Source organism: Canis lupus, chromosome 18 (genome assembly GCF_011100685.1).
Source record: "Canis lupus familiaris isolate Mischka breed German Shepherd chromosome 18, alternate assembly UU_Cfam_GSD_1.0, whole genome shotgun sequence".
Lineage (NCBI taxonomy): Eukaryota > Metazoa > Chordata > Mammalia > Carnivora > Canidae > Canis > Canis lupus.
Window position 1 is genome coordinate 36,904,791 of NC_049239.1, and position 25,895 is coordinate 36,930,685.

Sequence of the window (25,895 nt, forward strand, 5' to 3'; positions counted from 1 at the left end):
CTCTTCATTTCTACCTCTTTCCCCTCTTCCTTCCTTTCTTCTCTCCCCTTGCCTGTTGTTCTTCTCAGTCTATCCTGCTTTTCTCTTCTAAGGGTCTTTAAATTCCATCTTTTATTTTAAAAACAATCCTTTCTGGAGCAATTTGTGGATCAGCAGGGTTGCTTCCTTAGTATGGTTCTCAAAGTTTCATGTACACAAGGATCCTCTGAGGAGCTTGATAAAACCCAGTCCCAGGCTGATCAGAGACATTCTTATTCTTTATGCCCAAGGTGAGTCAGGCAGTTTGCATTTAATAAGCCCTAGGGATGGAGAGTGGTTAGCTGACCATGCTCAGAGGAACTCAGCCAGGAATTTTGTGACTGTCAGCTGGGCATGGCTCAGGTGTTAAGGACCAGTTTCAAGAACACTGGAGCATGAAGGCAAAGAAGCACTTGAGTGTGCGTGTGAGGGCTCGAGTCTGAATGTCCTCATGTTCTCTTATCACTGTTTCCTTAAGAAATAATGGAAATGTTCTTGGGTCAAGACCAACCACCCGGAGATTGTAATCAGGACCCAGACATTGGAAGCAAAATAAGTGAGTCTGAGGTATGGAGCTTCCCATGTTAATTAAGCTCCCTTCAGTACTGATAACATCTTGCTATTTTAAAGGTCATAGGAATGTCAAGGCTATGGTGCGTATATCAAGCAGCAGAGTAATTTTGAGGGTGGGGAAAAATAGCAAGCTTCTTAAGAGTTTTCTCGTCATTTTTAAATATTCAAAGAGAGAGTACTTTAGATCAAGGATGGGGTCCTATTTGCCAAAGTGACCCTTTCCCCACTGAAGGAGCTGCTTGCTAGGAAGGGAGGCCAAAACTCTTTATGACTGCTCTGTCTAGTTAACATGGAAGCCTGAGCCACCCACATCCCTGGCAGGCTCATCTAAGAGTGTGAAATTCCACAGGATATTATTTCAGTTCAATAACAAGTGCTCTTAGAAAAATTAATTTCCAAGACAGTTCTCTTGCTCCCTAAATGAAATCCATGTAGGTTGGGAGGCAGACACTTTCTTTAAGAGTCAGAAAATACAAACAAAATTAGTTCTTTGAAGAACAAACATATATATATATATATATATATATACACATATATACACACAAATATATATATATACACACACAAATACACACACACACAGTCAGGCACTCTCTGTTCTATTCTAGGTGCTGGGCATGCAAAGGTGTGTGGCTATTTGGATAGTGTAGAGGCCTAGAATGTTGGATCAATAGCCATAAGGTGAGGTGGGAGGGGTGGGCATGAAATTGTGGAGGTCCTTCTGATCATGCTAAGGAGTTTGGATTTTTCTTTTCTGAGTGCAGTGGGAAACCGTTAAAGGGAACTAACATGAAAGCTGGATTAGATCTTGTGTATTAAATTAAGCTCACTCAGATTACAAGTTATAGAAACATACTCGATTTACCTCTGGTGATGGAGATTTGTTGGGAGGATAATCAAGGAAGTGAGAATGCCCAGGAAGCCAGCACACAAACCTCATGGGGGTCTCTGTTTAAGATGCCTGGCCTATCTTTGTCCAAATGGCCACCCAGTAGTCTGATATTCCTGCTCTTGAGTTAGTTGTTTCTTGGTGCTTCTTGCTTCTGCTGTGAATTTTCTACTTCTCCACAGGCTCTTCTGCTGTACACTTGTCTGTTCAGGGCCTCTGCTGCTTCATGGTTTCTTTTTTTTTTTTTTTTTCTTTTTTCTTTTTAAAAAAATATTTATTTATTCATGAGAGACAGAGAGGGGCAGAGACCCAGGCAGAGGGAGAAGCAGGCTCCCTGCAAGGAGCCCGATGCAGGACTCCATCCTAGACCCCGGGATCACGCCCTGAGCTGAAGGCAGACGCTCAACTCTGCTTCTTGGTTTCTGCTTCCTGCCTTCACTTCATATTTCTTTTGTTTCCAGGGCCACTCTACCATCTAAGTTACTTTCTTTGTGTCTTCTAATAGAAGACTGAATGGCTGCAGGTCAGCCTTTAACTCATTGCTTTCGATTAGGATGTCAGGGATCACTGATATGAAGCACAACTTGCCTGTTGAAGCAGCCATGTGGGTTGGTTTCCTCAGAGAACAGTGGACATGGCTGCCATTCAGGGCTCCAAGGCATTTTTCGTATAGACCATAGTTCTGCCATTGTTTTGGTCCTTTTCTCTCTTCACCACTGAGGGATGAAATAACAATGGAATTATCTAGGCTGTCACTATTTCTCTTTTGTCACTGAGAGGCTTGCTCTTGGGTACACCCTCAAACTTGGCCTTGATGGGGAGATCTTTGCTATATAGGCAACACAAACTTAAGGTTGGAATCTGTGACTTTGGTTACAATATCAGGATGGATACCAGTTGAACTCCAAGTTACACTTCCTAATACAACCAAGTCTGTCTGAGGATGTAGATCTTGCAGGGATATCCTGGCATCCAAAACTCAAGGCACTGTGGCATCCACACAATTTTTCCAAATCAACTCAGAATACCAAACCTTTATCAGACCTTTCCATGACTCTTGTTTCATGCAGTCATTTTGATAGGCTGAATTCCATAGTGGATTTTAATTTTTATTCCCCCTTTTCCTCTCCCTCCCCCTCTGCAAGGCAAACCTGGCTAACAACTTTCTCAATGTTGAAATGTGAGTTCTGTTCAGTGGACTTGACAGTGGTCTGCTGTGTTTGAGTCATAAATCCTTGTTATGCTCCAGAACACCTATGGAGTAGTATTATCTGTTAGATAATGCCCAGTTCCCATGACAAAGTTGATGTGGGACCACAACTATAGGTGGAGCTAAAGCTGTGACTTAAGAGGCTTCTCAGGGAGGAGTTCTCTCCAGCAGTGAAGCAGAGGGCAGCAGCTGCAAGTGAAAGTATCAACAGCACCCTGCACCCCAGATCCTGGCTCAGGAAAAGACTCAACAACAAAGGGCAATTTTCACTGCACCAATTTCCAACTGTTGTTGTGAAGAAAGAATGGATTCATTTGTGGATTTTTAAGTCTTTTGAAGTTGCTTACTTACACTATCTTACTGCAGGCGTTGCTCACATGGATGATCCTGAAGGGTTTTTAACTAGCCATTGTACAACCCCAGCCTTCTTCCTCTTCATTTTTTTTATCCCAGTTGTAGCCAGGATGATTTTTTGAGAATGAAAATCATGTCATGTTACTCTCTTGCTTAAAATCTTTCAGCAGTGCCCTCCGTCCCCTGCCTTTGTCATTAAAATAAAGAGCAAACCCAACACCCTTGGGAATATTGTGTCTGGAGCTGTCCAGACTCTATTTTCTCCCTCCTTGCTCACAGAGATCTGCACCCTACTCATCCTAGACATTCCCTCAGTTCCCCCCAAATCATGTGTTCTCTTATTTCTATACTTTTGCACATTCTTCTCCTATAGTTTTCTCGGGAAATTGTCCTTGGCCACTCCCCACACCCATCTTTATTTGAAGCTTCCTTCCACGTGCCTCTTTTGCCCCTTTTGCATGTCACTTATCACTGTTGATGTATTTTTTTCTCCCACTGGTCTCTAAGCTCCTTGATAGTAAGCCCGGCTTGTTCACAACTATATTCCAAGTGCCTGAATATTCTTTGCTATAGAACAGGCATTAATGAATATTTGTTGAATGAATGTAAGATTTAAAGTAACTGATTGGTTAAAAACCTGCTTTTTAATATACACATTGAATCAGAGTTTTACTTTTTGTAAAACCCTCTGCTCTTCACATGCACTGTTTTGGACTGAGTATCCCCCCAAAGATTATGTGTTGAAACCCCGTACCCCAATGTGATGGTATTAGGAGGAAATTAGGAGCAGATGAGGTCATAAGGATGGAGTCCTCGTGAATGGAATTAGTGCCCTTATAAGAGTCACTGGAGAGTTTCCTTCATCTGCTCTGCTCTCTGCCCTGTGAGGATACAATGAGAAGCCAGTAGTACGCAACCCAGAAGAGGGCTCTCATCAGAACATGACCATGCTGATCTCGGACATCCAGGTTTCAGACCTGTGAGAAACCAGTTTCTATTGTTTGTAAGCCTATGGTACTTGTAGCAACCCGAGCTAAGACATGCATTATCTCATCAATCCATAAAATACCACATAAACTTCTTATAAAACATGTCTTGTACTTGTTAAGACAGTATAGCCTGCCTAAATTTCCTTCATTACAAGGCAAACCAAAACAAGGTTGATCAAGATCCCTTCTTTGCCATCCGTAACTTTCAAAATGCTCCTAAAGTCTAATGGAGTAGAAAACACTCTTCTCCCATCAGTGCCCAAATGAACCCTTAACTGCTCAACTGCCTCTGCTGCAGGCAGCCCGGTTTGGAAGGGAAGACATGTCACCCCCTTTCACAAGTGTGATGATTTGTGGCTGAGAAGGGAGAGCCTGCTCTCTGAACCACATGCCCCCCGGTGCGGGCAGGCTAAGGAAAGATGAATGGCATTATAGGACAGACATCTGAATGTTTCGTATTAAATTAGTCCCACAGAGCACCTAGAATTCTCATTCCATAAATCACAAAGTAAAGTAAACTCACTCTTCGGTTAGATTGCTGTGACTTTGGCCTGTGGTGTCATAGATAATCTGAGAATAGTTAAACATTTGTCTGAAATAGTAATAATTTCCAGCATATTTACTCAGTGACATAGAAGTGGCCCAGGCTGATCTCTCTTGCCAGAAACAGCATGTAAATGGGAGTCAGCCAGTTTAGGAGATTTCCAAACAAGGGTCACTCACTCTCCTCCTCTGCCCATTCTGAAACTGCTATGGGCTCCTTCAGGGGCAGCTAGGTGATGGGAGCTGAGATAACAAACTTCACTTCCTCCTGAGTAGGTACTAAAAAGCACTGATGTGCCCTAACCCCTTTACCAAATGGCAGTTGCAGCACCATTTTGAAATCTGCTTTCATCTTGTCTTGGCCTAAGCATGACAGAGCTAGGAAGGACCTTGATTCCCCTAAAGCCACATTTCTCTTTAATGGTAAATGTTTATTCTGAGAATATTTTACATAGCCTTAGATCTATCCTGGTTCTTCCATTCCTGGGGTAACATTGTTATTACTGGGGACACAAAAGAATGGAAGGAACATTAGACTGTGGCTCATAAGACCATTCAGTTCCATGCTAACTGGCCAAGCGCCCATCTGAACTGCTGCTACCTCTTCTATAAAATAAAGAAGGTAGACTCTTGCATCTCTAAAGTTCCACCCAACTTCAAAAATCTGATTCCAATTCAGTTGTGAGATACAACTGGGCAACAAGAGTTGCTACAGCCAGAATCCCAGCTGACCCCAAGAAACCTATCCATCTGCTTGGCAAAGCCTTGTTACAGGTATTCACTAGGACCTGCATCCAGATCATCTTCACCCTTAGAAGCCCAGTACTAATTTCACCAAAGCAACAGAGGGAGATCCTCGCACAACATAGTGGTGGCCAAGGACTGGAGGTGGTTCCTTCCAGGGAAGGATCGTTGAACGTCCTTCCAAACACCTGAACTGAGCCTTGCCTCCTGCACTGTTGGGCAAGTCATTTCGTATTTGGTATACAGATCAGTAAGATCATAAATGTTTAAGGGGAAGAGCACTAATGCTGATAGAATGTCTATACATGCCAGGTACCATGTTGGACTTTCACACTGTTGTTGTCATCTGTTTCATTCCATATTCATAACCACTCTTGGAAGTAGATATTTTTTCTCCTTCTACTTTTGTATTTATTTATGAGGAAGCTGAGCATCTAAGAGGTGAAATATCTTGCCCAGAGCTGGCGGGGGGATGGGTGAGACAGGTGACAGGGATTAAGAGTTCACTTGTTGTCATGGGCACTGAGTAATGTATGGAATTGTTGAGTCACTATATTGTACACCCAAAACTAAAATAACAATGTATGATAGCAATATTGGAATTAAATTTAAAAAATAGTAACAAATACAATTTTAAAAAGTCACCAGCCTCTAAGTGACAAAGCTTCGGATTTGAATCTCAAAGCTTGTAAAAATTTCAGGTTACTGGTATCAGTAATTCTGAAAGTGAGATTACTGAATGCCTTCAAGGGAGTCGTGGTTTAGTCACTGCCTGTTTGGAAGATTTTCCTGATGACACCTGAGTTAGGCAAAGTGAACTACGTCTGGATGACCAACCTACAGTGGGAGGGGCACTGCCATTTGCATGAGAGTCGCCATCACCTACTCTTCAGGACACAAGTCATCTGGGGTCTTACTTCTCTACCTCAGTGGCTCTATTCACCCATGTATTAGTTGCTAGTACTACCATAACAACTAATTCTAGAAGCTAGAAGTCCAAGATCAAGCTGGCAGTAGATTTGGTTCCCTCTCTAGGATATAACGGAATGATCTGTTTGGTGGTTTCCAGACAATCTTTGCTGTTTCTTGGCTTGTACAATCATGACCCCAATCTCTGCCTTCATCTTCACATGACATTCTCCCTGTGTGCCTGTGACCAAATATCCCTCCCTTATAAAGACATCAGCCATATTGGTTTAGGGGTCCACCCTACCCACTATGACCTCATCTTAAATACATCTGCAAAGACCATATTTCCAAATAACAACACATTCTGAGATACTGAGGGCTAGGACTTTGATATATGAATTTGGGGGGGAAGGGGACACAATTCAACCCATAACAGTCTGAAACAAAAGTCCCACCCCTCACCCACACAAGCACTTCCTCTGAGCTCAAGTGCTCTACCATTAAAGACTGCAACATTCTTTCTTGATGGCATGTCTCTCTCCCTTTTATGTCTTTCTTGTTTCTTACTAACATTGAAGTCTGATATTAATGGAAAAACCATTAAAAAAAAAACTATTATCCTATGAGGTAAAGTGAATGCACTCAACTGTAAAAGGAAGACTTATCGATCAATTTCAGTTACACCTTGCTTGTCTGACACTTTGCAGCTAAGGAATGTGTTTTTATTGCCTGGCCAGATAGTTCAGATTTCCGGTCAGTCTTAGTAAAGACCCCTTTTTATAACATTGATAAAATTTTATCACAGAGCTATGAAAACAAAATTAGATTTCATAACTCACATCAGGCCTTGAAGGGAATGCCTCTATAAATTTTACAAACCTTATCAAGTTTTAATGTACCTATTCTGATAAATATTTTCAAGATAGCAACTTCTACTGAACTTCATATATATATATGTCTGTGTATATAAATAAGTGTATGTATGTATACATATATATATATATATATATTTCTGTTTTTCTATCTTATAGGAAAGAAAACTTTCTTCACCTATTTGTAAACAGAAGACTATGATGGAAAGGTCAATTATTTAGAATGTTGAAGACTCGAATTTAGGAAAATCCTCTTCTACAAAAGAAATTTGTGTGGTTCACTTAGAAAAGTAGTCCTAACATTTATCTTTCAAAATAACTGGATTTTTCACTGATTTTGAAGAATTACCAACGCTGATAAATCAGCTACAAATTATCTACAAAGTAATAAGAGGACATATCATAATCAAAGGCAGCATTAGCCAGAGACTTTATATTCTAGTAAAATCTTGAATATATGGTCTAGTTTTTCCAGTCTATAGAGAGACCTGTTGGAAAAAGTTGCATAACATATTGGACACATGTTTTGTCTCCCCAACTAGATGGAAAGTGCCTGGAGTGTAGAGACCCTTGTTTTTTATTTACTTGGGACAAGGCTCTGCCCACAAGGACTCAGCAATAATGCCCAGCAGTCCCACTGCCAGAGCAATGTTATGGGGAGGTGGGGTGCAGCCATCTCCCACTCTTGTGCTGGACCACAAACTGAAGTTACGACAGTACAGTGGGAATAGAGGATCTGCTTTATAGAATTTCATTTCAGTCAGCTGTTCAGGAGCTACATCCTCAGAGTCAAATTAAACCGAATTATAGTTGGATAGTCCTTTCTGCTTTTCAGAGGCAAGAAACACTTCTCAAAATTGCACAAATGAAATAAATGTGATGGCATCTTATATTCTTAAAGCATATCTTTGATGATTATACATTTTGGGTTAAAATACAAATTTGAAAAATACATCTTTTTTAAAAAAGATTTCATTCTTAAATAATTTCTACACCTAGTGTGGGGCTTGAATTCACAACCCCGAGATCAAAAGTCATATGCTCTATCGACTGAGCCAGCCAGATGCCCCGAAAACAATCTTAAAATGATGTGAAATTACTTATATACAAATTGACAACATTTAAAACCTCAGTAGACTTTGCAAAGGAGTTCTCAAACTGTTTTGGTCCATATTACTACCTCTGAGGATTTTCTTAAAAAGCCGTAAACTTACAAAATGCACATACAAAACAAAACTTTTTTTTTTTCATATGATTTCATGGAGTTCTCAGACCTACCTGCAAAACATCTGCGAAATTTCATGTAAAGAACTTCTGATATAAGGGAAGATATTTCTGATTTCGATCATCTTTAAGGTTTAGGGGATATAGGATCCCTACCTCTCAATGGAAGATTTCAAAATACAGATCAGATGAAGCAAATGCTAACGTTCACTGTGGTAGTGTTATCTTGTTACATTCAAAAACAATACACCATGAAGATTTCTTATCATCTTTGAGTACGATTTTTGCATCTATGGATCTTAAATGGGTAAAGGGAAGGAAATATAAACTTCAGCGTTGTTAATTTGGGGCATTCCTTGGAGAAAACACTTATTACCTGGAAGAAAAAAGCTAATTAAGTCGACATTTCTTACAATCACAAAGCCATTTTACTTGCTACTCTTAGAGACAGAAGGGAATACATGCTGTTTCTCTTTTGTCTGTCAGGAGAATAATAGGGAACACTGGCGGGCCTCGCAGCCCTGAGCAGAAACTCTGGAGAGGAGTGATGGAGTGGCCTCGATGTCTGGAGCCTGCCTGGAAATCACTGCTGCCTGGCCGCAGAGGAACAGGGTACCCTGGACTGGAACTCGCAGTGTCCCCACTGCTGCACTCTTAGTGCACTTACATAGAAGATGGTGATGTTTCCAAACCTGCAGATAACTCCCTGATTATTTTATTCCAAGTCATGTTACAACTATACTTCAGCTAATGTAGTCAAAACTAAGTGGACTCTCACTCAGAAATGATGTTAAAGTGCCTTTTAACTCTCTTTGAGGTATTATTTACAAACATCCTTAAAAACTGTTAAGTTTTGATCTGAAAAATATATTGGATTCTGACTTAACGTCACTGTCCTTGGCTGGAGCACTCAGATTTGAAACGGACTGGGTTTAGGAGGCCAAGACACCCGCTGGAGCTGCTCAGTCTGTCCTCTGCTTTGTTCCCAGAGCCCAGCACGGTGCCTGGAACACAGTAGGTGCTCATTAAATCTTTGTTGAATATCAAATGAGGAGCCGCCTTTCAAGCCTGGCTGTGCTGCTTACTACCCATGGGACATATCTGTTTTCTCAACAGCGAAATGAGAATACTAATATTTCCTTCAACCCCCAAAAGTTGTTTTTAGAATCAGATGAGATAAAGCACTGAAAAACATTTTTCCTTTTTTTTTCCCCCTGAAGAAAGGACTAGTCTTTAAATTAGGCATATGATCTCTTGCAGATATAAAAGAAGTAAGTGCCATTATACTATTGTAGGGGAAGGAAAGAGACTTAGAATTCAAAATCAACTATTTTATTTTGTATAATATTTTGTATGATTTTGATGCTGAAATGAAGCAGGGGAGTGTTTGGATGCTAGAAGGGAGAGACACCACATCCTAGGCCTCAATGCATGAAAATTGCAAGCTGTCTTTAATCCATGTGTACAACCTAAGGCATTTCAGAACGGCCCTGTAGCCAGTAGGGAAGGGGTCACATGACATCCATGTCAACTGGGGAGAAGGGACCTTCTGATCTGCCATAGGGGATGGGGAGACAGATGCTTCAGTTGAAAGTTAGCAAAGTTATTTTAAAGAGCTGCTGATAACATACCTTTATATGATTGTGGTTTACTCAAGGATTCGAAAAGCAAGGAATAACCCAGATCTAAAGGAAATTGGCATCATTTATTTGGGTAATATATTTATGGAATTTCTGTGATATGCTAACATTGTTTTGGGGGCTGGAGCCATAATGTTGAATGACAGAGTCTTAGCTCTCATAGACCTTACTGACTCCATGAAGGCACACGGTCAATAAAAAAGGGAAACAAAAAAATAAGTAGGATAACAACTGGTGATAAGCGTCATGAAGGAAAGAACACTGGGTAGATGGATAGAAACTAGCTGGACAAATTGATATTTAAATGCACATAGTTGTCAAAACATATTTGTTGAGTGAATAAATAAGTGAATGGTGATATAAAAAATATTGCTTGCAGAGGATAATAACTGTAATTTGCCACTTTGGGAAGCACTCTTAAAGAGTTTGGGGAAAAAACAGTAGACTTGGAGTTAGTAAATAAGGAATTAATCCTGCTATCCTCAACAAGCTGTGTATCTGGGGAAATTCACCTATTCTCTCTGTGTCTTGAATATGGAAATACCTCATTCAGCAGGAGCCTTTCAACTTTTAGTTACACTGGCTTCTGACAGAGGCAGAGGGTAACAAATTTTGAGATATCTTTTGAAATGTTATGTTATCTCTCCTGGGGCCTCCGGAAATTGTCATCACTGCCACCACCCCCACCATTGCCACCAGGATTGTCAAGAGGGGAAGTGTAGTTCAATGGGTAGGAACACAGTTGCCAGAGGCAATAAATGTTAGCTAGGAAGCTACCCTCCATGTATCAGGCACTATGCTAGTTCCTTGCATTTATTAACCTGTTTAGTCCTCGAAAGTATTTTTAGCTCCATTTTGCAGATCTGGAAACTGAGGCACTGATGTCAAGTAAACTGCCTGAGGTCTCACAGCTAAGGAAGAGCAGAGCAAAGCCTAATGCTGAAAGCATGGGCACTAAAGCCCTATACTAACCATTGTCCATTCACTCATTCGGGAAGTATTTATTTATTGAGTGCCTACTAAGTATTTGTTTGATCAAGTCCAGTTTGGCATTAGATAGCTAACCCTCCTTTGTGTCAAGAGAAAACAAAATGCACAGGAGAGAGAGAGGAAAAAAAAAGAAGCACAAACAAAGTATACCCTATTTATTCCTTTGATTGAACACAGGAGAAACAACATATTTTTTGCTACCGCTCTCTGAGCTTCTGGAATCTCTCCGTCTGCTCTCTGTTTGAACTTGGGCAAATATAAAACTTATATTTTCTTCTGTTCCCTGGGCTTACAGAATCCCAAAGCATTTGGTTTAGATTAAATCCGTTGACCGAGGCATTATAATTCGGCTTCAACACAGATGATCCCATCACCCGTCGCCTTATCTAACCTAACTGCTTATTACAGTAACAGAGTACACTAGTCTGGGGGGCAGGGGCAGGGCCAGGGGGAGAAGGTCACTCAGGTTTAGCAGCCACATGTACACAGCAGGATGGTGTCCTTTTAGAATCAAGAGGGGTGGATTCATAAAATTCAATCAGGAGCATGTGTGTGCATTTATACAAGCCCGTTTTTTTTTTTTTTTTTTGCCTGAATCTAAATTATAGAGATTTTAATAGCTCCAGTAATTAGACAAGTATGCAGTCAACCCCATTATGTTCCTGTGTAATATCACACTCCCTAGGGCCCACCTTCCCTGCTTGCTGGGCTCCCTGCATGGGCCCCCTTCCCCCTTATTTTCTACCATAGGGAAGCAGTTTTCTTTTCAAAGAGCTTACTGTTCACATTGTTTTTGTTCCCTGGATCCGGAGGTTGGATTTGCTTTCTCAGGAGTTTCACCATTGCGTGGCCCAATTGAGTAAAAAAGGTCTGGTGGTTCATTTGCATTCCCCACCGTGCCTAGCGCATGTGCTAGGTTGCACAGTGGATGCCATACAGTTGAGCGTGCACTTAGCACGGTGACTGGCATAGGGTAGGCACTTCAAAATTGTTTACAACTGAGTCTGTTTAAAAATCTTTTCATGGTTCAATTATTGACCTTAAAGAAAGCCGAATAAAATGTCTAGATGCACTGTCTTAAATCATGGCCTCTTCTAGCTTCCTGATTGCCTTTCATTATCTTCTCTCTTCTGTTTTGTAACTTTCTATTAGCCATAGAAATATTTCACTTCATTAGCATAGATAATCTCCCTGCAGGTGCTGAGGGCTACATCTTGGGAGTTTTCTTACTGTGCTTCCTCTTAGCACTACAAAACAGAAAGCTATCGTTTATTTGAAATTAATATGTGCTGTATTACTAAAATAATGTAGTTTTCCTAATCAAGAGATGGACTTTTTTCATCTACACACACATACTCTCTCCTAGAGGCTGTCAGAGAGCAGTGTTTATTATTACTAATTTTTTTTTTCCATGAAGATATTCCCAGAGAAAGATGTCTGGAATTTCGTCTCCTGAGGTCACCTTTCCTATTCAGTCCCACCCTCCTTTCCCCAAAAAGAAAGAAAAATTTAAATTAACTATTGTTCCTTCGTGAGGATCTGACATTTGTCCCCTGAAAGCAGTTCTACAGGTCTATGAAGTTGGCCTCCAGACTACCTAGAAAAGGAAAAAAACAGCATAAAATCAAATGTTTAAGTCACTCTTGAAATTGAATTCCTTGTAATTGGCAAACTGACCGTTTTTTGTTGTTGTTGTTTCTCTCTCTCTCTCTCTCTCTCTCTCTAGAGTGGGTATGGGACAGACAGCAACAGTGTCAGGGCAGCAGCAGGAGACTTGAAAGTCAGAGATGTTTTCTTAAGCCTCTGTCTCAAATCTTTTCTACAGAGACAGATAAAAGGATAATGAGCTGAGGTATTTTTAAAGGATTCTCACAATTTACAACTCAAATAAATCTAGTTTTAAAATTTGGTGCTTTCAGGCTCTAATGACTGCAAATGTTAAACTAAATATTTTGCTTAAACAAGTAAAGACAGAGCGGGTATGGGAGCAAATTAGAATGCAGGAAAGCTGCCTCTGCCGTGGCAGTTTCCTCTAGAAGAGAATGGCTAATTCATACACAACATATTCTTGTCACTCCTCGGGAGAAAAGCAGCCCTGGGAGGAGCCCAACCGTTCAGCATTTTGCTTCTGGTCAGGATTGATTCCAGATGTGGGAGGTAAATGCTAGAAAGGGTTTGGAAAATGGAGTGGAAATGAAAAATCCCGCAGGCCATTTGAGTGTTGATGACAGATGAGGTAGGTATTTTCAGGTAACTAATGAACTTGCTGGGAGCTTGGAGAGTGCTCAGTCCAGTAGATATTTAACAGGCAGGAAAGACCCAGCTGGGATAGCATGGCTACCCCCATGCACCAAGAACAGAGGGAAACGTGGAGCCCTGATGGTAACACCTAAATACCAAATGTTTTGTAAATGGGCTGAATTTTAAGTCTTTTCCCAAAGTGAGTTGATAATTTGCAAATACATGAGTTTTCTCAACTTCCTGCTATTTGATTTCTCATGACTATTTCATTATTTGAAGAAATGTTGAGCAAGTGCTCACTAGGTATAAGTCAGTAAGGCCGATTAGCAGAATGATTATAAACCCAGTTCTTGAAGTGCCCCGCACTTGGGAATAAATAAATAAATAAATAAATAAATAATAAATCCAAGTGTGTATGTATGAAATTGGTCTCTTCTTGGAGCATTGTCACCCGTTCTGCAATCTACTTGGGAAGTCTTAGGGAAGGAGATGTTGGAGATAAAGCCTGGGCACTACTTTCCCTTGCAGATTCACTCAGTGCAAATTGGTGATCACACGTATACATGCACACACACCCCAAAAAGGTCAGAAAGTTAAAGCTTAGATTGCTGTATACATTGTGCAGAGTATTTAACCACACAGGAGTGCTCGGCTGGGAAGGCAAGTGGGGGCTGAAAGTCAGTCTTCGCTCTTCTCACCACACGGCAGCCAAAAGGAAGAGGCCCCTTCCTTTTTAAAAAAATAAATAAATTTTATATATTTGAGAGAGGGAGGCGGTGGCAGAGGGAGAAGGAAAGAAAATCCCAAGCAGACTCCACACAGAGTGCAGAGCCTGACTCGGGACTTGATCTCATGACCCTGAGATCAGGACCTGAGCCAAAACCAAGAGTCAGCCATTTAACCAACTGTGTCACCCAGGCAGTCCTGAAGAGGAGCTTTCTTATAATTTTCATGAAGACACTGCCATCTTTGCTGTTCCCTGCGACTGTGGTATTGCAGTAGCCCAGTGGGGACACCATTGGATTCCATTTTATAATTTATAAAGGTGTTTTAGGGGCTAGTGGAGGCCATCACTAAATCCCACATCACACAAAGAAAAGGAGAAAAAGGAAGAAACAAGGATGGCTGCCTCCCTCCGTCTCTGACCTTTATTACTTCTTTCTTATGTTTCTTTTCTCTCTCCTAGAATGAGAGAATTTCAGACTTGAAAGAGGTTTGGACAAACTCCTAATCGAGATCCTCATCTAAGTGCTCAGAATGTAGCCCTCTCCCCCACAAACAATATCCATGACAACTGGTCATCCAGATTTAAGCACCTCCACAGACAGGAAATTTATCACCTTCCCAGACAGCACATTCCAAGGAGAATTCTTTCTTTCTTTTTAAGATTTTATTTATTTATTCATGAGAGACAGAGAAAGAGAGAGAAAGACGTAGAGACACAGGCAGAGGAAGAAGCAGGCTCCATGCAGGGAGCCCGATGTGGGACTCGATCCCGGGTCTCCAGGATCACACCCTGGGCTGCAGGCGGCACTGAACTGCTGAGCCACCCGGGCTGCCCTGGAAAATTCTTTCTTGTATTGACCTGAAATATATATGCTCAGAATTTGTATTCACTCTGATTAGTCCTACGTCTGAGGCTGCAAGGAACAAGCCTAAACCTTCTTCCACATGACAGGCTCTTCAATGAAGTCCGTTATGACGCTACTGCAAAGCTGTAACTTTCACATAGACCTTGGGAAACATAATTTCATGATCCAGCTGGTCAAAACTTCTTGGAATTCTCTCTCATTTATCATAGCATAGCCCTTATTGAATGCAGCAGTCAAGCATTATCCAAGTGAATTTCACTAATAGAGCTAAATATCAAATGATTATTGAAGTCATAATAATAACAGCTAACTAAGCTAAATTTATAACTCACCATATGCCAGGCATTGTGATAAGCACTTAAAATATTTAACTTAATACTTACAAGAGCTCTTTCAGGGTCCTGTTATTATCTCCTTTTACAGATGAGGAGGATGAGGTTCTAAGAGGCTAAGTCGCTCACCCAAAACTCCCACCACTAAGTGGTAGTGATGAGATCCGAACCTGGTTGTCCCTGAACCCAGAGCTCTGCTCTATCCACTTCACTATACTTCTCAATTTAACAAAACACTCTATGAGCATTTTTTTTTTTTTTTGCCATTTCTCCTGATCTGTTGTAGTCAAGATTTCACCAATCTTTAACGACCTGTTGGACAATCTGCAGTAGAAAGGCTCTAATTACTAGTACATTCCATTTGCATTGTGCATACATTCACAAACATCTGTGATAGAGATTAAACTGTTGGATCCTAAAACTAAGAGTCTATCAAAGCTAAGCGAAGGTTGTGGAAGAGTGGGAAGTATCATGCCTCCTTCTATTAACTCTTTTCTACTCAAAGCCTCAGGTTGCTCTTTAGGTTTTGATTTCTGGGGAGTTTTGATATTATTTTCCAAAGGAGAGTTTTCAACCAAGGGGATGGAAAAGCAGGAAGTTCAGCTCAGCCCCCCCCTAGATTCTCCGCCTCCATTCACATCATCCTAGAGAATCATCTGAATTAGGGTGTGCACTGAATTTTCGATATGGTGGACAATGGTTCTTTCTATTATCCTAGGCCCTTTCAACTCCTTGATGTCTGGGCCTTATGGAAATGATTGGGGCACTCCATGAAAGGTGAGTCTCAGCCAACCCCAGGTGAGTACAAATAATTCTCCCAAAGCCCCACGGTAGCAAAATGGTAAGATTTATCTGATCTTTAGTAAAAAAAAAAAAAAAAAAAAAAAAAAATCGAACCACTTCAACAAGTTTATTGCCATAAATGCAACAACTCTCCTAAGAGTGCCGGAATTCTGGAAAGTCAGTGATCTCAAATCATCTCACTAGAGTTCTCTTTGGCCTTTAGTAACAGAATAATCCTTTCTGTTAAGATTGCACCAAAGAAAATAGGGGTGAAATAGTGATATAATCCTAGCTATAAAATTAAGTGGAAAAATCCAGAAAATTCTGAAATATCTTTCTGTTTCCTTGGGGTAGTTTTGCTCATTATTGTGTCTCATTCCCTAGCTTCGTGCTCAGCACTAGTAGTCCATTAGGCTTCTTTGAAAATCAGCCCTCACTGAACACAGAGGTGCATTAAAAATGCCTAATCCTGTAAGAGGTTGTGAAACATAATGTATCTTTAAAATTGTTAACTGCTTTGAGTTCTGAAGTCAGGGGTTTTTTTTTTTTTTTTCTGTTTGCCCCAATTCTTAGTCATCTTAGATAAAATAGGCTACTTTTCTTTTGCATCATCTTTTCTTTCCACTACCACCAGTGATAGCTCAAAACCAGTCAGTCCCTTTGATGCAGATATTTTCTGATATTTCCCTTTTAGATCTTACTTGATAGAATGTTTGAAGAGAATTCCAAATTCGGTCCATTTGAAGCTGAACCTATGCTTAATATATAATGTTACCTTTTTAATTCTAGAGATTTCACTAGCTTAGAAGATTTGTCACTTGGACTTCAAATTTTAGGAAGAAAATGCTAGACTAACTCATAGAGGCTTAGTGTTACTTTTTGTATGCAACGTAGTCCACTAGGTGGCATCTCAACACACAGAAAGCTGGATCTCTGCATTGGAGATGAATTCACTCTACTGTTTTAAAAATAGGTTTTAAAAATTGCATTGAGCTGTATGGTTGTAGTATTATTGAAACTCTCAGCATTTGTGAACTGGAAGATACGGTGGCAAGGGAACTACGTTTTTGTCTTAGAGAAGAGATGTTCTAATAGAATCCCACTGCTCTTTCTGATGGAGCGCACTCTTCTGAAACTGCAGCCAAGGATGAAAAAGTTGCTAGGGAGATAACTCCTTAACTCCCATCGCTGTGAGGTGGGATTAAAAGATATATACACCAGCAGAACCTGTGACACCAAAGGCATCTAAATAAACAATGAACAGACTATCTGGTGTCATTTAGGCCAGATTTAGAAACACAGTAATGCCTTCTTCTAGCATTCAGCATTTCTGGGCTCAGGAAACACTCCTTTGGATGAAGAGGCACAATTTCTCCTCTGGTGGTGGTGGCACCTTAATTAATGTGAGTGTCCCAGCAGTGGCCCTTTCCCTATTTGGATAACAAGCCATTTGGCCAAGAGGACATTTTTAAAGTCTTCAGTCATCTCTCAAACTTAATAAAAGTACCTTTAATAGCCATATGCTTTATTAAGTAAAATTTCATTTTCATTTAAAAAATTCAGTTCCTCAGAATTTTTACTCAAAGATCCTAGAATTTTTTTAAATATTTTATTTTTTTATTCATGACAGAGAGAGAGAGAGAGAGAGAGGCAGAAACACAGGCAGAGGGAGAGGCAGGCTCCATGCAGGGAGCCCGATGTGGGACTTGATCCCGGGACTCCAGGATCACATCCTGGGCCAAAGGCAGGTGTTAAACCACTGAGCCACCCAAGCATCCCAAAGATACTAGAATTTATGGTCTTTCTTGTCTTCCTGGTTGTGGGCAAGTTGCTTCTCACAAGTGATCCCATGGCACTATATTTTGGCCATCATTGCCCTCTCCCTACACAGGATGACAATTGCCTGTCGTTTAATACTTGTCTCCCTCTCTCCCATTATATATTCAGCATTGGTTCAGCTTGAAACAGACCAAATTTGGAATTCCCTTCAAACATTCTTTCAAGACTATAAGTTTGGTGGGGACAGAGAACCTCGCCGTCCTGTTTAACCACTAGATTTGGACCCAGGGGGTGCACTACAGCGCCTGGTACTCCAAAAAAAAAAACATTCGCTGAATAAACAAAAAAGAATGCATTGACTTCAAAGCTAAAAGCCTTGATATGTTTGCAAGGGCCACTCCATAACATACAACTCAAAGTGACCCTCCTTTCCCTGTATTTCCACAGATTCCAGTCTCTATTATGATAATGATGCTGGCCTTTTGCTTTAAATCACCACTAGGAGCAAATAGCATCTAAAAGCTGCCATCCAGAAATAACTCTTGGCTGTTCAGGCAAAATCGAATGCATTCAATTAAATTAACATTTATTGACCACCAGTAGATATGAAGAACCAAACTCACATTGAAACATTTGGTATTTTACTCTTACCAAGGTATCCTTATCAGTATATCTCCTCATCTTTCTTTAATTAGATACAGATGGATACACAGGAAATAGTATACACTGTACAACAAACAGCATTCATAGTACAACAAAAGTTTTTCATAATTTTTGTCACAAAAGACAACCTTGCAAACAGGACTAAAGCTTTCGTCTGCTTCTGGCAAGGACATTTTATAAATGCGTCTTTGTAGCAGAGGTCATAAGCTTAGGCTCTGGCATTGTACCAACTGAATTGGAATCCCAGCTCCACCACTTCCTGTCTTGGAACCTTGAGTATTTAACATTTCATGAAGCAATGTTCTTTAATATATCATCTATCTTAAAGGGTTGTTGGGAGGATTAAATGAAATGATGTATAAAAACTTTTAGCATTGTGGCTGGCCCATAGCAAGAGATCAATAAACATTAGCTATTATTATTATTATTATTATTAATCTAAATGGCTTTTCTTAGAAGCCCTTGGTAGTCAGTGACAGCCAAAATGAATATTCCATAGGTTCCTTCATATATCTTTAGGTTCTGTCCATTAAATTCTGACATCGTGGCTGTAAATAATTATAAATGAGCCCCAGGCGTACCTCAGCTTCATGTATTTAAATCAGGAACCAAAGAATGATGATCCACCTCCCTTTTCCTTTTTGGACTAAGTTTTACCCTCTATTATTTCTAAGATTAGGTGTCTAGCCAACTGCCCTCTCCCCCATCCCCCTTTTATCCATTCATCTTTCCATCCAATTGGCATTTATTACTGAGTTCTAGATCTTGTTCATGCATGGATTCAACATCAGAAATGGACGTTCTAGAGGGAAAGATAAAACATGCAAACACACATAATTGTAAAAAGAGTTAGCGAGTGATAAGGGTCAGAAGGGATGGACATTCCACAGTGGAATTCAGAGGAAGTGGAGAATCACTGCTACTTCAGTGCTCATACTGTGTGCCATATAGATAGAGAAATGCTAGTGAGGATACAAGAAAAATGAAAGCCATTGTTATTGTGCTTAAGGATTTTGAAAACTTGGAGAAAGAAAACTAAAGCATGAGTGACTTCAAGCTATCTTCCAGCATTAGTATCATGCCTGCCCCTCAACAGATCTTCAGCTGAAGAAAGAAATGTCCCAAAGTGTATCTATAAAAAACAAACAGAATAAAACACAATAAAATCTGGAACTATTCAGCCTGGATAAAGATCCTCTGAAGGAAGGAAGTGAATGTAGCACTTACTGCCTTACCACTGGAATCAGGCAAGGACTATAAAAGGTAGACACAGGATACTTCTGTTAGTTCCTAGAACACTTGGCTTCCATATTACTTGCTAGGGCTGCCATAACGAAGTACCATACACTGGATGGCTTAAACAAGAGAAATGTATTATCTCACAGTTCTAGATGCCGGAAATCTAAAATCAAGGTGTCATTCCTTCTGAGAGCTGTAAGGGAATGGTCTGTTCAAGTCTCCCACCTTGCCTTGTAGATGGCCATCTTCTCCCCATATCTACAAATCATCTTCCTTTTTATAGCGTCATCTCTGTGTTCAAATTTCCCCTTTTTATAAGGACACCAGTCATTTTGATTAGTGCCCATCCTAATGACCTCGTTTTAGCTTGGTTGCTTTTATAAAGACCTATCTCCAAATAAGGTTATATTCTGACATACTGGAGGTTAGGACTCCAACATATCTTTATTTATTTATTTATTTTTGGCAGGAGGAGCATAATTAAACCATAATATCTTCCAAGAACTAAAGATGGTGTTCACCAATCAGTTTACCTACGCCGTTGCTTAAAATGAGACCCAATTACAATATCAGTTAAGTCCAAATCAGCACATATTTATTAAGGGCCTGGAATGTGTAGAACATAACAGTAGATGCCGAGGTAGCACACAGATATAATGGAGATATGAACATGGTCTTCACCTGCCCAACCCTATGATAGGACATCAAGAATCAAGTGGGAGAGACAAGATGAGATGGACCCGAATAGCCACACCACAAGTTTGAAGTGAAAAGTTCTATAAGAGCAGTGTAAGCAAAGAACTATGGAAGTACATAAAGGAGAAGGAGGCAATGGCATTTCAACCAGGTCTTGAAGGACTCCTAAGATATCAGAAGGTAGTGTTGGAAGGAAGAGCAATTCAAGAGAAAGACAAGCTTGAGCCAAAATGTAGAGTAAGGAGATTCATTCATTGAAGTGAATGAACTAGAGTGTAGTTGAGTAACAGAAGTACTTTTCAAACTTCATATAAGCACAGAATCCTTCTTGAAGTGAGATTCTATGCAGACCCAGAAAATATTTAAAAGAGACCTGGTCTGGTCTAAAATACTGATTGCTGTAGATATACACAGAGTACAGTGGAAACCCCAGGGCTGAGACTAGAGCAATAGGAAGTCAGCGTGGAAAAGCAGGGCGTGCGTGGCCAGCTTTGGACAGCCAATTGTGGCCATTGCCCTGGGGGTAACTAGGGGGTATTAGTTGGTTCCCAGGCAGAGAAGTAACTAGACCAGACTCTTCTGGTGGTGATATATGAGATGGATCAGAATAGGGAGAAATAACTTTGTCTCGAAGCAATATAGGTTTATAGAAACTTAATAAGAAAATTATATATCATTAAGCATTCAAAGCTGTAAGAAGTAACCAAATACCCTGCCTCTCTTTTCCTGAGGCTGTTTGCGCATCCTTGGCTTATTGAGGAACCATGCCAAGCTACAGAGAGAAGAGGACAGATTTTTTTATTTCTAGAAACCAAGATTGAATAGCAATGTAATTGAGAGCATGGGATTTAGACTCACCAAGGCCTTGTTTGAATTCCAGCTTCTACCAGCTTCTATCCTTAGACCTGAATATTGATTCTCAGATCTGAAAAAGAGAAAATTATATCAACTTCATGAAATCATTATGGGGATTAAATTAAGGTTATTTATTTATTTAGGTTGTCAAATGATCCTTTATTGAAATATTTTCCTTTCTGGTTTTTAACTAGCTGCGCATTCCGCTATACCACTGATGATGTCATTCATCTATGGTGTCATGAGGATGGCAGCCAGCAACATTGCAGCCCACCGGTTGGGCATTCTGCAGGATCTCTAATGGTTCCAGAGAGTTCTCTGGCTAAAGATCAGTGTGCTGCCTCTGTCAGGCAATGTCGACAATCACATCAAAAGCGATTTTTCCACTGTGCTTAATGTTTTTCTGCTTCTTTCTATCTCTTGGTGGGTCTTTGAGGGCTTTGATAATCAGGGCAGAGGCAGAAGGTACCACTTCCATCTGGGCCTATCTGCTTTGAATGGTCAGTTTCACTGTAATCCTCAGACCTTTCCAGTCACTGATTGCCTAGGCAATGTCATTGCCAATATTTTTGGAAATAGACCTAGCAGGCTGATCATCGAGCCATGGGCAGACCAACATCCCCAGGGGTACACCCCAGGTATACAATTTTGGTCTCATTGTGGTCAAAGTTAGGTGGTATGGTGGAGACGGCTGGTGTCGGATGAACCTGGGTTTGAGATGACCAAGGACAATTATACCTTTGCTTCCTTGAGCCAAAAGCCAAAAGTAAGGTCGTATATTTAAAGTGTTGAGCATAATGCTTGGAAATAGTCAGCATTCACAATGTGATTATTCTCCAAGAGAAATTAACCAACCACATTAAGGGGAAGAAGGATGCTAGGTACACCGAGCAGAGTCATTTCTGCTGATCTGGTTGCTCAGTTTCTCTGATCTAGACACATCCTTCCTTTGGTTGAGTGGAGTTTCCACTTGCCCAGGCACATGATGGGGGCCCCATACACATTTCTCCATTTCATCCCCACCCTTTTTAGTGGAGACCACCCAGGCTTCTCTCTGCTACATTCTGATCTGCCTAGCTCCTCTGATGAGTTGAGCCTACCAAAAGAGTCATAGGCAACAAAAAAGAGAAATTACTTCATCCACACTACCAAGAAGGCTGCTCTGTGGGTACTATCAAGACAGATTGTACAGCAAATTGGTGAAGGCCACACAGCATGTCAGAACGTATGCACAGTAATAGAAAAGTATTGCTTGCACACTTTCAGTATCTGGGCAATCTCCCAGCAGACAATGGAATCAAGGGATAAACTGTGCCATAAAGGATGGATTCCAGCTGCATCCAGGACAAATGTCATACATGTGCCCTGAGGAGTGTAGGAAGGGCATCAACTACTCTAACAGTTTCCAAGGGAGCATGTTTTCCATGAGGCTGAGACAAAAAAAGTGCTTTGTCAAAAACAGCCTCTGTGGTCACATTTCCCATTTTTAGTTTGGCTCAGCATTTTAAGCTTCCTTGGATGCTGACTTGGAGATGCTTTGCTGGCTCTCATTCTAGTGTTTCCTGAGGATGTCCAGGGTTTCCATCTAGCCCTCCTGCTTACTCCCAACTCTCACCTGCAGGACTTGAATCACCGACTTCCCCTAATATCTCCTACCTGGCTGGTGGCTGCCCGATGTTTCCACAACCACCAAAGGGATGGTAAACTCACTGTTCAGAGGAGGGAGTGAGGACTTTGTTTTGTCTTATGAATTTGTTCATTTGGTGTCCTTGGCTTGGGCCTGTGTGGATGGGCTTCGATTGAATTTTAGACTTGAGATTGAGTTCCTAATGAACTCCATTGGGAGCCAGAAGAAGAATGAAGTGACAGAAGGACAGCTGATCTTTGACCCCAGCCCATTGAAGGCTGTTGTCATCACTGTTGGTGGCTGCTCTGAACAAGAATGCATTGTCTCTCTGTCTATTGTGGACTTGCCTTCACAGTCATCCTCACAGGATGTACCCCTTTAATCAGGAAATGTGTTCCTCCACTTGGGGCAAAGGGTGGATGAGGAAGGCAGATCCAGTAAGTGTAGCAATACTCCAGAGAGTCAGAACCTGGGCAAAAACAGGAGAAAATGGTAATATTAATAAGAATTAAGAAATGAACTTAAAAATCGTACTTACTGAATAGTCACTCTATGCTCCTTATATTGTTGTCTTATCTCATCCTTTCAATAACCCTGTGAAGTAAGCACTCTCCCACTTTTCAGATAAAAAAAAAAATCTGAGGTTTAATCTTTTTTTTTTTTTTTTAACATAAGCAATCAGCTAGGTGGACCTATGATTCTATGATTTAATCTCAGGCAATGAATCCAGAGTCCGTAAGTACTACTTGGTGTTCCTCCATGAATTGGGAGGGAAATTGAAATCCAGAGTGGCTTTAGGAGTTCTGGTAACCCTTCTGGAATCAGGAAGCCAAATACACCTGCGTGAGAAGTTTCTTAGGAACATTTCTGACTTTCAAGGCTTTGCTCAGGGCCCACTTCTCTGCACTTGCTTCCTCGAGAGATTTTTCTGAACTTCCATAATCCTTTCTATAATAATCACTTCCTTCAAATTAGCTTAGAAGTGCCTCATTAAAAAGCTACTGCCATTTTCTTCCATTTTCCAGATTAAAGACTGAGCTTAAAGAAAGTTCACCTAAGATCTTATTTCTAACAATAATGGAATCTGGATTTGAAGAGCCAGCAGACCTGACTCGTAGTCAGTGTGCTTTATCTCTGTGTTATATTGTTTCCTCTTAATTAAAGGCTATATAATATACTTTGTCAATCAATCAAGTAATCTATATTTTGGGGGGGGTTTTCCTGCATGCCCAGCAGGCCTGCCCTAGGCTCTCTAGAACTAGGTACTGTTTTTGCTCCCAAAAAACTTTCAAGCTAGTTAGTAACAACTTTTGTGTAAGTCTTCTCTATATAAACAATCAGCACATTTGGAATTTGAGAGAAACCTGTAGAAAGGAGTAGAGTAGCTACCAATGGCTTTGGAGGAAGTTATTTTGTCACGACTTGCTCTCTTATACTAGATGTGGTGTCAGCCTACTTTGTTATTTTTTCATTGTTTTCTTTAGATTCTTTGATTGACATTGCTATAGGAAATCCAAGAAAAAAAAAACCAACTACTTCATACTGGAAGTGGGAAAATATGCCAGAGTTTTATTTGACTAGTGCCTATGGTAGTTTTTTGTTTTCTTTAAATCAAGTCTGATTCCCAGACTTGGGAATCTACCGCTTTAGAGTGGTGAAAAAAAATTCAATCTAGGTAAATTACCAGGGTCCTTTTGCCTTTCAAAGTAACACTCTATTTGAGAGATTTCTGGTTTGGAGATGGGAGGAGAAGGCATTGAAGGAGTTCTGACTTCTTGTATAAAATTAGTGGAAACGCAATAGGATAATACCCTCAGTATATGAACCTATAAAAAGAAAAGCCCATCCTGCAAAAAAAATATTGTAGGAGTACATGAATTTCTGAGTCATGGCTCTGGGTAGAAGTGGAAGAAATATCTTTCCTAAGAATCTACAAGCATAAGTCTACTCTCTAGCAGATTTGGACCTGAAAAACCACAAGGTGAAAAAAATGTAGTTTAAAGTGTCTCAGATACCAATACTACCAGATGCCTGGCAGAAACAATGGAAAAACTATCTGGAAGACTAGACTTTAAATCTAGGCTTCAAAAAATTACTGTGGATAATAGTTCCAAAGAACATGAGCCAACAATAAAAAGTGACTAAACATATGAGTAAAAAGCCATCATGATTGAAAGTCAGTAGAAGCAACAAACTGTAGAATCTGATCCACAAAGACTACAGATGGTGGAATTATCTAATTTGGAATATAGAATGATATTTTAACACATTTTTAAAATAAAAGTATTGAAATTCTAAGAAATACAGAAAATAAAAATTGTGAAAGAAGTTTAAGAGATAAGGAAGATAGATTGCAAAGGTTTTATAAATGCTTATTTCAGAATTGCTAATGGAGAGAATTGGGAATAGTCAATATTCAATATGATGTCTGAGAGATTTCTAGAATTCATAAAAGATACTAATTATCAGATTCAGAAAGCCCTGTGGACTCTGTAGTGAAACTGCAAACTACCAAAGACAAAGTGAAAACTTTGACACTATCCAGAAAGAAAAGACAGATTAACTACAAAAATAAAACAATTAGAAGACAATACACATCTTAAAAGCAATTGTATAAAGCAAAAGACAGAGAACACCTCAAGGTGCTGAAAGAAAATCATTGTTACTCTAGAATTCTATAGCCTGCAAAATTGTATTTCAAGAATGAGAATTATGTACATTTTCAGGTACACAAAAAATTCAGTGCTACCAATAGATGCTCTCTCATGAAAGAACTTCTGAAAGATTTTCTTTTGAGAAAATAACTATACCCTCAGAAGGAAGGTCCATGGTATTAGAAGTAATTGTTAGCAAAGAAAATACAAACATATGGGAAAATCTAGAGAAACTTTGATGTAAAAAAGAATTCTGTTTAATATATTGGACAAACAATATTTTAACAAAGACATAATGAAAACCCAATATAATAGTATTTAAGTCAAGAGGGAGATGAACGGAGTGAAGGATCCAAACTCTCGCAAGGTGATTCACAGAAAGGTAAAAACATCAATTATCTTAAAAATGTATTTCCAAACTTAGAGAATAACTTTTTTCCCTCCTGAATCAATTGAGAAGAAGTAGCAGACCTGATGGT

At 40.1% G+C, this 25,895-nt stretch overlaps 1 protein-coding gene across 21 annotated transcripts in view; it reads left to right on the forward strand.

Moving 5' to 3' along the window:
- The window catches only part of DCDC1 (doublecortin domain containing 1), a 482,774-nt gene that overhangs the window by 447,086 nt on the left and 9,793 nt on the right, over nucleotides 1-25,895 (forward strand). For 20 of the 21 annotated variants that reach the window (XM_038563134.1, XM_038563146.1, XM_038563145.1 and 17 more), the window contains one exon: nucleotides 7,261-13,149. In XM_038563134.1, coding sequence (XP_038419062.1) covers nucleotides 7,261-7,323 — 63 coding nt within the window. In that variant the 3' untranslated portion in view covers nucleotides 7,324-13,149. Of the gene's footprint in view, nucleotides 1-7,260; nucleotides 13,150-15,838; nucleotides 15,898-25,895 lie in introns of those variants that run through there. The other variant, XM_038563136.1, reaches the window with a different exon arrangement.